This window comes from Periophthalmus magnuspinnatus, chromosome 19, assembly GCF_009829125.3.
Source record: "Periophthalmus magnuspinnatus isolate fPerMag1 chromosome 19, fPerMag1.2.pri, whole genome shotgun sequence".
Classification (NCBI taxonomy): Eukaryota; Metazoa; Chordata; class Actinopteri; order Gobiiformes; family Gobiidae; genus Periophthalmus; species Periophthalmus magnuspinnatus.
Genome location: NC_047144.1, coordinates 25872680 through 25888775, shown reverse-complemented (window position 1 = coordinate 25888775; position 16096 = coordinate 25872680). Strand labels below are relative to the sequence as shown.

Genomic DNA, 16096 nt, shown 5'->3' with positions numbered 1-16096 from the left:
CCCTATAAAAGAATTGTTGAGATTAGTGGTTCAGTTAAGATATAGGTTACTCATACTGCATATCTTTTTTCTTGGTGAGTAAACTTTTCACGAAACAACTTGAGTAGTTAGCACAATGTTTAAAGCCGGGTGTCTGCTGCATGATTTTGGCCATCTGCGATGAAAAATGTTCAAGTTTATCTGCAGCAACATTTCAACTGTGTTTCTTCTTCCTCTTTCTCTCTCAGTCAAAGTTCTTAGTGTAGTTAAACAGGAGGTTTGGTCAGGTAGAGTCAGCAGGTCCTGTGTCAGGGCAGTTGAGGAACCTAACAGCCCTCAAGACAAAAGTGTCCCTTCTCTGTGTCCTGCAGCCCTGGCATCATAGTTAGCATCAGCAAAGCCTCTTCTAATGCTCACTCACTCCGACAAACTTCATCCAAGCCACAACTGATCGTGTGCACCATCGCATAGTTCGCATGTGTGCTGTCACACAGTTTCAATTCCATGTAGAGAAACATCCAAAAATCTTAGAAAAATTATCGTGCAGCAGCTTAAAGTGAGACACTACTGGCATTATGGATTTCTGTAAGTTTACAGGATTGGGGTGACATTTCAAAACATTACTTAGTGACACAAACATAAAAAAGAACTAGCTAATACAGCTGTGTGGACCTTTTTATATCTTCTAGAGTAAACATTGTGAATGAAAGAACAAAAGTATTTTAACCCCCAAAAACATACACTTAAATGACTCCTCTCCTTCTCTCACTCATTTCATTTCTTGTACTTCTTGCCACAAAACCCTCTCCACACTTTGTATTACCTCATGGATCAATAGCCTTCCTCTCTCTGCTCCTCCTCCTCTCCTCCATTATTTTTGCATAAACCAGATCAATGTTTGCACTGACAAACAAACATTTTAAACTCAATTTGAGTGTTCATAGACTTGACCTGATATCCCACAATGCACTGCGGCCAAAGAACAAAACAAATGCGCTAACGCACATGACACAGTGACTCATATTATGCATGAATGATACTGTAACAATAAGAGGATGAGGTCACCAATAGCCAATCACGGAGCTCCATTTGCAGTCAGGTTTGAAATGTACACCAGACCAGCGAACATACAAATGACCAACTACTTAGTGTAACTTTCTCTGAATAAAGTACACAAAATTATGAGAAAAAATATATATTTGAAAACAGAATGTTGGCAATTCATTAGGACAATTATATATATATTTTTAGAATATAAATTGATATAGATATAATTTGATGTATGCTACAGTCATGCTGGAGCTTTTCAAGGTTAGATCCACAGACTGCGTAAAGAAGTGGACTAAGTGAGTGTGACGTCAACCATAACATTCAGCTCCAGTTAAATGAAGCTCATCGAGGCTAGCAGTTATAAGGATCAATTTGGTTCCATATTTGGAATTCCTACCACGAGTATCATAGCAACCAAAAAGGTTAATACAAATATAAGACCAAAATAACTCTCTACAGCCATTCCAGAGAGAGGAGCAGTTTTCCTATGTACAATGAATTGGAGCGAGAGTCACTTCCTTTTTGGAACATGGCTGCTAGTGCGTTAGCTATGTCCATTTATATATACAGTGTATGGTTAGACCTGATAGTAGTCCTGGTTTAATTCTTACATAGTCCTGATGTAGTCCTTGTATCCCTTAAATATTTCATGAAATTGTGCTGTATAAAAAAGTCTGAAAAATACAGCAAATAATACATCTAAATTAAAATATGATAAATACTGACATAATGCTAAATAAAAAAGTTTGCAAAAAGTTTAAGTTATGTCATATTTCATTTTTTTTAATTTAAAAACAGACCTAATATGCATAATTTGTCTTTTCAGAACTTTCAGCCATGTTACAGTTGTTTCCCCTCACCATTTACTCACCTGGAGTTGTATTTGGAGTGACTCGTGCATGATTGTGCAATCTTAAATGGATTATTTTTGAGACACCATTGTGCCGATCAGCCCCCGTTTTCTCCGCCACGGACATACACAAACTGCTCTGTAGTTAACTTCATTCTCCAATTTTATTTTCTTAATATGTGATATGGGAGGGATACGACAGAGTCCTGTAGTCATTTTGGTACAATTAAAAAATATATAAATCTTGTTTCTTTTATTAAGCCATTTTTGATTAATAAAGAAATTTAACATGTCCAAATTATAACAGAATGATCCATTGGTGCCATAGATTATAACTATATAGCAGACACACACACAATATGTCAACTGTGAAAAAACATTTTGATACATGCAATATGTAGATATCTGACATTGCAATATGTATACATATACACACACACACACACACATATATATATATATATATATATATATATATATATATATATATATATATATATATATATATATATATATATATACACACACACACAAATATATATATATATATATATATATACACACACACATATATACACACACACACATATATATATATATATATATATATATATATATATATATATATATATATATATATATATATATATATATATATATATATTTATTTATTATTATTATTTTTTAATCATAGAATCTAGAAGGTTATTTTAACAGAATATAGGCCTAAATGTAACTCTTTGACTTTTTCCCAAGGTTTCCCAACCCCCCAAGGAGTTTTCAAAGTTTTGTGTATTGATGGGTAAATTATACTTTCTTTTGGTTTTGTTTGTTTACAATCATGTTGAAAATGTGATTTTGATATGCTCCACTGGACATTGCGCATGTAGCATGAAGGTAACTGTATATCTAGTGTTCACACCAGCATGGAGGCAATGACAGTTTGTATTGGCTTCAATGAAACGGTTAATGCCTGAATGCTGACACCTCCATCGTAGCAAGGGCATTGTAGATGGTACAATGATATGGTATTAAAAAGATTTAATCTTTTACTTAAATACATGGTAGCTAGTTTCATATCTCCTAACTTCACTGTGTGTTGTGGTTAAATAACTAACTGGAAGATTAGCCTATTTTGCATGTTTAGGTTAATTAAGGAAACCCACCCAGACACACGAGGAACATGCAAACTCTGCATTCAGGGAATTGACCCTGGCAGCTGTTGCTATATTAAAAATGTACCTGTTTTTAGTGTCTTGAGAAACATGAAGACCAGAACTTTTAATGTTTCAAACTTATTCCTTAGTTTCCTAACACATTCCTAGTATCCTCAGTTGAGTCTATAAGCACTTTATGAAACAAAACCTAGCATGCAAACACTACACTTCCTGGTTTGTGGATGATAAAATGGTTTATAATTAGATCTAGACAGCACACAGTGGTCTTATTTTGATACTAAGACCTGCTTTTAGCGGGGAAAAACAACTGTTGCTTTATTCGCTATGGGTGGTTAAATTCAAATAGTTTGACAATTTGATTTGTAAATACAAATTCAATCTAAAATAAAATCATTCCTGGATGACCACAACCTTCACCAGGGACTCTAATCCAACTCTAATTATACGATAACTGCCATGATATGATTATAATGGACTGCTCCATCTGGGCCTACAATTGTCATGGAGGGGTGGATCCTAACCAGTTCTACAGAGACCAGGCCTGTGCTCACCTGCAGAGTAAGGCTCCTGCTTCTCGATGAATTCAAACTCATTTCTCTCATACTTGGCACGGATCCACTGCTCCCTCAGCAGCCTGGAGAGAAGACACAGGGGGGAGGGAGAGAGAGAGTATACTGTCAGCACGCTCGCAACACAAGCGCAGTGAAAAACACTCAGCGGTTACTACTACTGCAATGATTACTGCTGCTACTACAACTGCAGCTATGTGGACATTTGGAGTAGTGGTGTAGATTATGGTTGAACAACTTTTGGAAAAAATAGACTTTGTTACTGTTGTCAAGATACAAAAAATTCAAACTTGATTTCCATACTAAGAAACAGACTCAGTACTCAATACAGATTCCAATACCATGATGGTAAAAAAGACACTTTCTTTAGACAACAGAATATGAATTTCAACATTAAACTATAGTATGTTCTTTTGTATAACCATGTGGTTTATCGGTGTAATCCCTCAGTGTGCAGTAGGTTCATAGTGGTCCATGGGTGTATACTAGTCTATGTGTCTTATACTTGTGAAAGATACAGCTCAAGCTATTCACATTTTTAATATGGATATCTGCTCATATGAGTATCAAGTTTCGATACCAGTTTTAGTATCGATTAGTACCTGATTTTCGAAACTTTTGACAACCCAGAGTGATTCCTCACTTTCCCAATGATTTCCTAGCATCTTAAGTATTCACCATGATGGGTGATGGGTTTATAAGCAGAGGCCAGAGCTGAGTTATGCTGTCACAGTAATGCTAATAACAACTTCCATGTTGACATTGCACCAGCCTTGCTTCCTGGTTTGCAGATTATAAGAGTGATTAAGTCTATGATTCATTGCAGACAGGTAATTTATTAATCCATATGTGAAATGAGTGATCTGTAAACTCCCATAGTATGACATTAAACCTATCTATTTCTACTGAAACTGTCAGACACAGCAATAATATCTCCATGGAGACAAGCAGAAAAGTTACATAGTGCACCTTTATATATCAATGAGCAACTTACTAATGTTTATCATTGTAGCTAAGGTCCTCAATAACACACTTATTGGCCGCATTAAAGTCTATTCAGCGTAACTGTCTCTGTCTAGTCTAGTGTGCCTTATTGCCATGCCAACAGTCTGTCTGTCAATCTTATGTGTGCTCTCTCCCACACTTTTTCTCCACCTTTGTCATCCCTGCAGGCTCGTAAGCGTTTTCCTCCTCCTCCCTCTATAGTCTACACTGTGTATGTCTGATCCTCCTGTCTGGAGCATAACTAACTGCATCAAAAACAAGGAAGCCAAGCAAAGGGTGTTTAAGAGGAGCCATTTAAGGACAAGGAGTTGGGTTGACAAGTGATGAATGGGGAAATATGAAAATGCATGTTCTATGTGTTCTAATGTGCTACAACAAGACTTTCACTAGCAATGATATCAATGCTTAAAGGTGCACTGTTTAACCATGGAGATAATGTGGCTTTGTCTAAAATTGTCTAGAAGTTCCACAATATAGCATAATAATAATAATAATAATAATGGCTTACACTTGTAATACGCTTTTTCAAAGCCTCTCAAAGCGCTACACTATAGTCATTATTAATTCATTTCCACACTTGGTGATGGTAAGCCACAGCTGCCCTGGGGCAGACTGACGGAAGAGAGGCTGCCAATCTGTGCCATTGGCCCCTCCGACCACCACCTATCATTTGCGCACACACCACTTTCATACTAGGCAATGTGGGTGAAGTGTCTTGTCTAAGGACACAACGCTCTCTAATGCTCACACTCTAACCACTGAGCCACTGTCGCATTACAGTATTACAGATGTTTTTTATTGTTCAAGGATACCTTAAACACCATATCCTCTCAGTAAGCAGAGTTGCCTCTCCACAGATCTCAACTGTAACTTGGCCTGATGAAGAGAGATAAATGTATTGCTATATAGTGGAATTCCAGATGTAACACTAACATCTAGTGCACCTTGCAATCCTTACAAAGTACCTATCATTATGTTAGCAAAAGCCATGCTGCTAATTGATCATTTTAAAATACTTACAGATTTTTCCCATGTAGGCTATCTGAGTAAAATTTGTCTTCCACCAGTATATGCTAGCATGCTAGCTTTACCGAAGGAAAAACTCTGCTCTGGCCTCTGAAAGCATAGACCGTATAAAGGAGTGGACTAAGAGAGTGTGATGTCACCCATAGCTTTCGGCTCCATCCAAATGAAGCTCATTGAGGCTAGCAGTTATAGCACTGAATTTGGAGCCAAGTTCCGACCACAAACAACCAAATAGCCAATTAGGAGCGAGGATTTTGATGGTAATACTCCTTAGCAATGCTGTCAATCAAGCCTGTTGCTAATGCTGTTCATTGATCCATTGATTTTAGGACAAAATAGACAAATTAAAAACACCAAAATGATGAGCTTGACAGCAGCAGTTACAGAAAGAGGGGCAACAGTTTTTCAATAGAGAGTGAACTGGAGCCAGAGTCAATACATGTCCATGCTCTCTTCCTTTTTGAGCATGGAGACGCTTCTAAATAGAAGGTTTGCTATGTCCATTTATACACGTATATGTTTGAAAGTTGTGAAAAGTGCTTAGAAACTCATCGTGGTGAATAATTAGGATGCTCACAATGCATAGGGTATGTGAGAAATAACTTTAGACCAGTATGCTAATAGGTGTGAGAGCACCCATTAGGAGCCTGAACGATTATGCAAAATATGACTCAGGCATACAGGGCTGCCAACTAGGCTCATGCATTTGAGTTACTTCACATGCTCTCACACCATACTCCTGATATCTCATGCAGAAAAAAAACCCCTGAAAAAAAACAATTTCTTTAGTTTGAAAATGGGAGGATAATGGTCTCATACACATAATATGCCATTTCTTGTCCTCCTGACCCTGTGTGTGCGGTGTGCGTGTTGCCATCTCCCAGAGGCCCCTTCCCTTTCTCTCTGCTCCGCTCATGTGGCACTGCTGCTCACAGGCTCAGCTCTCCTCTGCCTCCCCCCTCACAGCTCACACTTCTTTCTCAATAAAACATAAGTTGTGGAAAGTAAACAGACCTTTTCTAACCACTTTTGAAAAAAACAGCTGATCAAATAAATGGCACAAACACTGCACAAGCATTGCACGTGTACCTGCGGATTGTGTGTGCATAGGCTTCTAATGAATCAACAGTCTGTCAACTTTAAAGGTACAAATATTTAAACAATCAACCTGACAATGTCCTCTTTTCTCCATCTATGTGGAACATTGTCCATGGATGCACAGCCCATGCCCAATAACCGATTTGTTTGTGGCTCATCAAGGCAAATTTTGTTGTGCAACAAATAAGGTTTATTTGGATAGTTGTGCAGTATTGTTTTTGACAGTTCTGAGCTGTTGATAAGATAAAATAGAAAAATGCGTTTGAGGTGCATGTGGATTTTATTGCAGTGTATTTGTACATGCTTTGGCCATACACTGCTAAGGGAGAGGAAGTTTTTGTTATTGCATTTGGCTGGTGCTGGCAAAACCACATTGGCTGATCTAGACTATACTTCAGGAGTAATATTCAAGGTCCTATATTATGCAAAAATGACTCTTGTGAGCTTTAAGCCATGTTAGAATGTTGTTATCTCCTCAAATACATATCTTGAATTGTTTTTTCTTTCATGCACATGTTTGAGTAAACCTTAATTATTAGTCTGTTTACAGCTCCATAGCTCAAAATGCTCTGTTCCACCTTGTGATGTCATGTGGTAGTTTTCAGGGTAACAGCTACCTTTTGCCTTTAGCTCAGTAGAGATTGATCATTTCAGGGCTGAAATAATCCAAATGATTTTACTGAAGGTGCATGGAATTTAAAACAATGGAGTACTTCCTGTATTACCACATGACATCACAAGGTGAAACAGTGTTTTCTCTAATGAAGAACTCCTAAATATGCAGGAGTTGTATGTTAGACATGTGTGAATGAATTAAAATACAATTCTGGCTACAACATTATAACAAAATAGAGTAATATGGGCCCTTTAAAAGGGGGAATGCCATGTACCTCCTCTAGAGGGACTCTTTAGTCAATCATCCTAATAACCTGTTAAAATGCACCAAAATGTGTGAAATACTATTTTAATGAAAAAATCTCCTGGGTGTGAACCAGACCCTACTGCTTTATATATTAGGGTACTTTTAGCTCTTTGAAATGTAATGTAATCCCTCTATTCTGCTGGATATTTCAATTCGTTTTCACAGTACAACAGCAAATTGTAGACTGCTGATTAAATCTTATAGGACTTGTGTCAAACTTGTGCCAAATAATAAGCATTTCTACTGTGTGACCCCTGTGAAAAAAGTGTGCAGATTCGCTGGCAGTAACCATATAGACCTAACTGAGCTTGGCCCCGCTGAAATCTCACTCCAGGCTTTGGTGAAAAGTTGGCAGCCCTGAGCACTTAGTATAGTTCACACTTAGTATAGTTCAATAGACATATCTAACAAACAAAAACTGTACACAAAGGTTAGCTTCAGTGTAGTTATCTCCTCCCTTAAGACAGATATAAGGCAGTGTCCACCAGCAATCTGACCAGAACTGAAGAAGTGGCTTGGATGAGCAGCAAAACATATTCACTCGAAAACTTTTGTCCAGTTGACAGAATACATTTTTTCTTTTGCTATGGCTCATACGTGGATAACTGAGAGATTACACAAACACAAGTGTTCTATGTGAAATATGGGCACCCCAATAGAAAAATGACTTGCACAAATATAGCATGATAAAAGGAAGTTTAACACATTTAGGTAGTGTAGGCGTGAAAAATAGCATTTCTCAGTTTGCAGTCTACTTTTGCAACGTGCATCATTTAAACACATTAGTTTTACGCATAAGCAAAGTCTGAAAACACAGTTACCTCAAACAGTTTAGAGACGACAAAAATGGTAGAGTTCATACAACATTTCTATTCTGGGTATACTTAAAGGAACTGTATTTTAAGTTCCATAAACATGACCTAACTGTGACTCCAGATATGAGGTCAGCAGTGAGATAATTGGGTTTTGGGCTGTCCATAGTAACTCCTTTGATTTACAATGTTGACAAGTACTTTATTATCCATTGCAAGTACATGTTTAAAAATCTACTCAAGAAAAGTGCAAGTATCCAAAAAATCTACCTACAGTAACATGAGTATTTGTAGTTATTTCCACCCCTGCATAAATGACAGCCGATTTTGGTAGTACTCACTTGCAGTCAGAGTGCGTGGGTCTGTAGTAGAATGGTGGTACCTTCTGCTCGTACTTGGCCTTGGCTGCATTGTTTCCCATAGATGCCAGTAGCTGTAAGACAACACAACCTCAATGAAAAACTCCATAAGATGAGGGCTATAATAGTATAAACCTTCAGACATGCTAGATGTGACTCAAGCTAACAATGATGTATGTAGTTTCCTATGGGATTATATGGGGAAGAATTGCAACCCATCCACATACCCTCATTCAATCCACCATGCATTTCATCCATGGATAATCCTAAATCCTAAACCAGTAGCTTCCAAATGCTGCTCCATGTTTGTGATTTTGCAGAAAGTGCAGACTTGCTTATCAGAGGTGAATATAATTGGAAGGTCTAACCATGAAATAATGCACACAATCTGCTATTTATAAGGGATAGACCTCAAAAGTGAGAAAAATAAAATCATATCACAAGGAACGGTGCAAGAAATGCAAATGTTCAAATAATTTAGTAGGAAATAAAGCAGGAATAAAGTAGGAATAAAAGCATGCTGTCTGAAAACTACTCAGAGAAGTACAGCTTCTTAAAAAGGTTTTTCTAGTCTGGTTTGTGTTGATGCTGTTCAGCCACAGACGGACCAAAGGTCAAGGTCATCAAGGTCAACAACGACAAGAGTTCAGAGTCTAGAGCGAGGACAGCAATGCCCAAGGGAGGTTAGTGAAAACTTGTCTGCTAATGTAAAATCTATAACATAAAATCTAATATATGTTGCTTAAAATGTCATGAATTCACTATTTTAATTTGAACAGCCTGACTAGTTTGACTGAACTGATGAAACTACAACTATTTGGATATAGTAACACATTTCACATATATGTACTTACTATACGTTGGGATTTCTAAATTATCTTAAGACAAGAAATGTTATAAAATAATCATAATTGTCAAGATTTAGTAAGTAATTAATACCTAATCTTGTAAAATATTATAGATTATTTGATATCCTCTAGACATGTACAAAATTAAACTAAATATGGAACTGGCTATTTTATTTTGAAACTAGGCCTGTCATGATAAAAAAAAAAAAAAAAAATTAAGTACAATATATTGCTGAAGAAAATATAGACAGTAAAGGATAATACTGAAAATAATTTACGCCACTGAGACAATAACAAGAACAGATTTGTACCACAAAAACTACAGGTATTCTAAATCTACAACATTGTTAAAAACAAAAAAACAACAACAAAAAAACAAAAAAAACTAAACATGAGCTACAATAAATAAATAGTAGCTGGACAGTCTCTACTACCCAGCTTGTTTGAAAAATACATTTTATATAACTAGAACAACAATTTCTTAACACACAAAAAGTAACAAATAGTCCATTGGCTGCTTTTGACATTGCTGAAGATGGTGCCAAAAGTGTTTTTGCTTTGGTGTATTTTCCTTGGCAAAGTCTAAATCTGAAATCGGCTGATGTATAAATTTTCAACTTATATTTTATTTGAAACATTATAGAACAGCTGGATTACCCAGCCACAATCTAAGATATACCGTACAGCTGATATTTTGAAATCTGCCGACTCTTTGTAAATCCTCCCTGACTGTAAGCACCACTCATGCATTAGCACATCCCGCCAAGAAGTAACCCCTAATAGGGTCGTTACCACGGAAACAGTATGATTAAAAAGCCTAGATTTATAATAGTCATACAGCGGGGTTGAGTGTCATATTTTCTCCTCTGAATAATTGTGCCCTTTAGGCCCTGACAATGCATATTTATAATGAAATACATTTAAGGGTTCACTTGCTCTTAAATATTAGATAACATGTTAATGGTTGTATATAATTCACACAGTAAAACAAAATCATTACATTGTTGCCTGTTACTACATCATCATTTACAATAGATGGATAAATATATAGATACATTTTTATTTTTCTCACTAATACTGCGTATTGTAAATATTGTATATATGTATATTTTCTGACTTAACAGTTGCACGCATCAGCATTCCCTGGTGGGGTGAAGTAACTAAAGGCACTGCTCTGTCTGAAGCTCTGTTACTTAAATTAGTAAATTATTAAACGCAGTCACAAGGTAGCTGGCATTACCAATGTTTTTTTAGTTAGTTGTGAACAATATACAAATGTAATACATAGCTTACTTTCTTACTAAGGTGCAAAAGGTTCTGTTCATGGTTCATGCAGAAGTGGCCATATATCACACTAAGGGAAGATAACAGCTATGTTCTGGTCATTTTGGTTAAGACAACATTTCATATCTGTAGCCGTGGTGCAATCTCACCCTGTTGGACACCACTCGCTAGACACCACTTTAGACACTACTCACTAGACTCTGCTTTAGACACTACTCACTAGACTCTGCTTTAGACACTACTCACTAGACTCTGCTTTAGACACTACTCACTAGACTCTGCTTTAGACACTACTCACTAGACTCTGCTTTAGACAATACTCACTAGACTCTGCTTTAGACAATACTCACTAAACTCTGCTTTAGACTCGACTTTAGACACTACTACTAGACTCTACTTTAGACAATACTCACTCGACTCTGCTTTAGACTGTACTTTAGACACTACTCACTAGACTCTGCTTTAGACACCGTTTTAGACACTACTCACTTGACTGCTTTAGATTTTGCTTAGAATTTTGCTGCCTTTAACCCTATTGTATTGGTGTAATTGACAATAAAGATCTATAGAATGATTCCCGTGCCTCTGTGCCTGTTCTTCTTGCAAGAGGACACAAACTGACGTAGTCAACCCCACTTTTTTGTTGAAAATCAAACACCTAAACCTGACCACGAACGCCCGTAATGATCACAGGCTCCTGAAAATGTGTTGTTTAAATTAATTTTGTATTTTTGTTGAGTTTTTAGACCATTTAAGACCACTACAGGGCACCAATACACGGTTTTGGTACATTTATTTAGTGACTTTCCAGCCTTCATTACCACATGGTCATCATCTGTGTATTGCATTATGATTATTATTTTCTGTCTTCCTGGTGGCGGCCATGTTTGATCAGTGTCTGTGCCTTTACCTCCACTTCACTGGGCTCCCACGTGTCCTGGACAGACTTGACCCGGGTGATGTGAGGGATGCTCCGGTGCAGCAGAGAACAGGCCTGGCACACCAACACGCCCACGGGAAGAGATGCCCACTCCGGCTCTGTGAAGGGGTAGAGAGGTGAGACAAAAAAGAAAAAGGGAGAGGGAACAGAAAGAGTAGAATGTGAGTATAGAGAGGGGGAGAACAGAGAGATGGACAGAGAAAGGGTGGCAGAGGAGAGAGAAATAGAGAGACGTAGGAAAAGTAACACGAAGAAGAGAGAGCGAGTATAGAGAAGGTGAGAGAGGGAAAGAGAAAGAGAGAGGAGAGAAGGAGAAGTGAAAAAGAGAGAGACAAAGGGGAAAGACAAAGATGAAAGGCAAAGGTGAGAGACAGTAATAAAGAGAGGGTAGAGTAAATAGAAAGAGACAGAATGAGTGGAGAAGTGAGAAACAGACAGAAAGGGTACACAGAGAAGAGAGAGAAGAGAGAGAAGAGGGAGAAAGAGTGTGTGTGTGTGAGTGAGAGACAGAGAGAGAAGAGTGAGACGAAGAGGAGGACAGAGGTGAGAGATGGGGCGAGAGGCGGGCAAAGAGGAAGGAAGTCAGTGTGGTGCGGTGATGAAAAATAAAAATAAAACTGGTTGGTTACAAAATCTTGGCACATACAATATTGATAGTAACAATTTCTGTGTTATTTGTTGTACATTTGCTTGTTTTTTTTGTGATAATACTCATCACTGATATACAAGTTGTTTAGGTAAGCTTTTATTCATGTTAAAATAAAAAAAATATGGACATCTAAATATCATTATGGCAACCCAGATGAGAATGGATTGAGTTGGCAGAGAGTAACTTTGATTATAGAACTAAAACGGATCATTTTCACCCCAACCAAGTTATGCAATGTAACTGCCACTTTGCATTAGTGCCTATGCTAGCAAATATTATTTTTTGATAATTTATTTCTTCATAATCAGGTTAAGATTAGGTTTAGGAACAGTCAGTTTGGTTAAGGTTAGAGGGTAAGGACAGGTTTGCTTTGTCTTGTCAGAACTGCGTTGGGAAAAAAGCAATTTCGCTTTCAATAAAAATAACCTAGCCTAATGACATTTAGCTTATATTGCAGTTTCCTGTTAGCACAGCCATATAGACCTACTTATCAATGTGTAGTAGCCTTTTCTTTTGGATAAAGAGGCGGAATTATATTTTTATGGGGTGTTAACTGCTAACACCATGTTATCTTTTATTGTAGTGAAAATGCTATATTCAGCGAAAACAACGTATTAAGATATAGAATAACAATCACTTTCGTATTTGACTCTGAGTTTGCCATCTCTTTGTTCTGCATGCTAAGTCACTCCCCTCTAAGCTATCACAACACAATAAGAGTGCATCCCGCTAATGAAACTACTGCACATCTCATCTGGTTTGTGAAGTTGTAGTGTATTGTTTTGTATCGTACTTTGTGTATTTATGGAAAAATGCCCTTCTGGAGCATGGGTGATGTAGGCTTTTGGGCTGAGCATTGGACAGAATCTTACAGCTAACTATAAGGATGATTCAAATAATTCAAACATACATGGATAGCATATAAAACCTATTCAGAAAAGCTCCAAAAAGTAGATTTTGCATAATACCTATTCTTTAAAGATGATAAGAATGCTATATTACCCTGTGCATATGTGAATATGTGCAGTTAAACAAAGATTTGTAAAGTGCTCAAATAATCAGCTTCTGCTTCTGACACTGTTATACTAAGTGCTATAGACTACACTTAAACGCACCTACACCTAAATTCTTCCTTCATTTTTCATGTTGAAAAAAGTGCCCCAAAAACAACAAAGTAAAAGTAATTATGGTCACACAGACAGGCTCCCAGTGTTTGGGGACATTTATTAGACATCCCTTTCCAATTATATAGTTATTGCAAATTTCCTCTTTGGCCTGTCCTACAGTTAAATTAATCAAATTGTAATTGAATAATAGTTGACAAAGCTTTTTGACATCTCCCGTTCAGTTCTATAGAAATGAAAACATGTTCTTAAGAGTTGAGTTTGGACTTTTTTGTGATAAAAATTGTGTTCGATCCATATGAGGAAAAGAGCATTGCAACACTATATTAACAAAGTGTGATAGTTAGGCTATATTGTTCTTACAAATGTAGCCTATACACTAAGAAAATAAGCACTAGTCTAGGTCATATCGCCTTTTTTGCATATGCATATTCAATCTCCATTTTAAGTTAAAAAAAAATCTACTTCTGACTAAATACCTACCTTCTACTGGGTACTCCCCCTCAGAGAGCTGTCACATTACAATCAGTGTGCATTCTGATGATGAAACTACTTCGCAACGCATCAGGTTTGTGAAGTTATTCTGTATTCTTTTGCATCCTGCTTTTGTAAATTTATGAAATAGCCATTCTGGAGTATGAATGATATACTGTAGGTTTTTAGGTTGAGCTTTGGACAGAATCTTACAGCTAACCGTGAAGAGGGTTCGAGTGGGGCACGGGAGGGATTGCTCAATTACTCAAACATGCATGGATTACATATAAAACGTCATCATGCATGTTTTTGATGAGGGATCAACATTATAACATGGTAGAAATCTCCGAAATACCCTCCAAACAGTCGATTTTGTGTAATACTTTCTATTTCAACCAAGCCATATCTCTTTTGTACCATATCACATCCTCCTAACAAAGATAACAAACCCACCGCTGCACCATGTGACCACCAGCCCTGTGTAATACTGTTATGAGCTAATGCAAAGTAAATGAAGCTTACAGGGCCCTCACTCTGGCACTGTACAAAATGTGATTCTACAGGGAAATCCTATTTAGTCCAGCTCTGAGACAGGAACCCAGCTGTCCGATCATATCACCGAGGTAACAGCAACATTCTGATAACATATCACACATGCGCACAAGAAGACCACTGCATGCGCCAAAAGATATTATATGACTTTATGCTGGCAATATCAAAGAAGATATCATTTTTGAATGTGTTGAATTATGATGCATCTCAGCAGTGTTATACAGTGGCATTTGTGGGTGTTTGAGGCATAAGATGGATGTTGTGTGAAAAGATGCAGTATACTTACTTTTTGTTAATAATTCTGCTTTATGTTTTGGCTTCAGTATTATTGTTTACTGTCAATATTTACTTCAGGAATACATCTCACAAAATTTGTTATTGTGACAGGCCTAGGAACGTGTCACATTTCACATCTCTATGGATTCAGAACTATGCATGACTGTGCAGCTCCATTTATTGTAACTTATAATATTGCACAGCCTATACAGTTATGCAGCCTGAGCCACAACTAGAGGTCGACCAATATAAGGTTTTTGTAGAGATCGACCAAGATAGACCAATATATTTGCACTTTTTAGTGTATCAGCTATTTGTGCTGAATCTACAACAGCTACAACATTTTGTTTTGGACCAACCATCTGTCTAAAATAATATACATAAAGTTTTATTTGATCAGATAATTTGGGGAATAGAATCAAAATCTGCCCCACATATCAGCCAAAAAATATCAGCAGAACTTATTGGCCACTGGTTGCTCTAGATTTAAAAATAAATTGGTATCGGCCATGAAAAAAAACAAAAAAACATGTTGGTTGACCTCTAGTTTTTTCATGGCCGATACCAATTGTTTAGCATCCAGAGAGACCGATGGCCCATAAACTGTACTGATATTTGTATGATGATTTGCAAGGTTGATTTAGATTATTTTCCCCAAATTTTTAGATTTGAATTGACTGCAAAATCATCCACAAGCCTGTTTTACTGCAAAGTGGACACGTGTTCAATTAAAGGTTTATGCATGTTTTTGGGGATCTGGTTGGTCCATCTGGTTGGCCTCTGCAAGAGAATTAAGGCTGATAGCCAATATACTAAAAAGTGCAAGTATCAGTAGGGTAAAAAGGGTCTGGTTAAGTTCCTGGTACACCATTATTGTAAAAAGAATTAAAATTACAGTGGCATTGTAACCTGAAAAGCAATTTAACAATGATTAAGGCGTAAAAAGTGTTGCACAGAGTGAAGTATTCCAGCATGCTTGATGTACATTTGAATGAATTTGGTTGATTTTTACACTAGATACCCTCTCTGTCAACTCTGGCAGCAGGCAGAATATCCAAATACCCTTAAATGATAATAAAGTCACCTCAGTCTCCAGGCACA

The 16096-nt window shown here is 37.1% G+C and overlaps 1 protein-coding gene across 1 annotated transcript in view; it reads right to left on the bottom strand.

Annotated features, from left to right (window-relative positions):
* The window catches only part of LOC117387231 (arf-GAP with dual PH domain-containing protein 1), a 50401-nt gene that overhangs the window by 13885 nt on the left and 20420 nt on the right, over positions 1-16096 (bottom strand). The window contains exons 2-4 of the mRNA XM_033984679.2: positions 11891-12018; positions 8831-8922; positions 3609-3691 (exon numbers count right to left, since the gene is read on the bottom strand). Of these exons, the coding sequence (XP_033840570.1) occupies positions 3609-3691; positions 8831-8922; positions 11891-12018 (303 nt within the window). The remainder of the gene's footprint in view (positions 1-3608; positions 3692-8830; positions 8923-11890; positions 12019-16096) is intronic.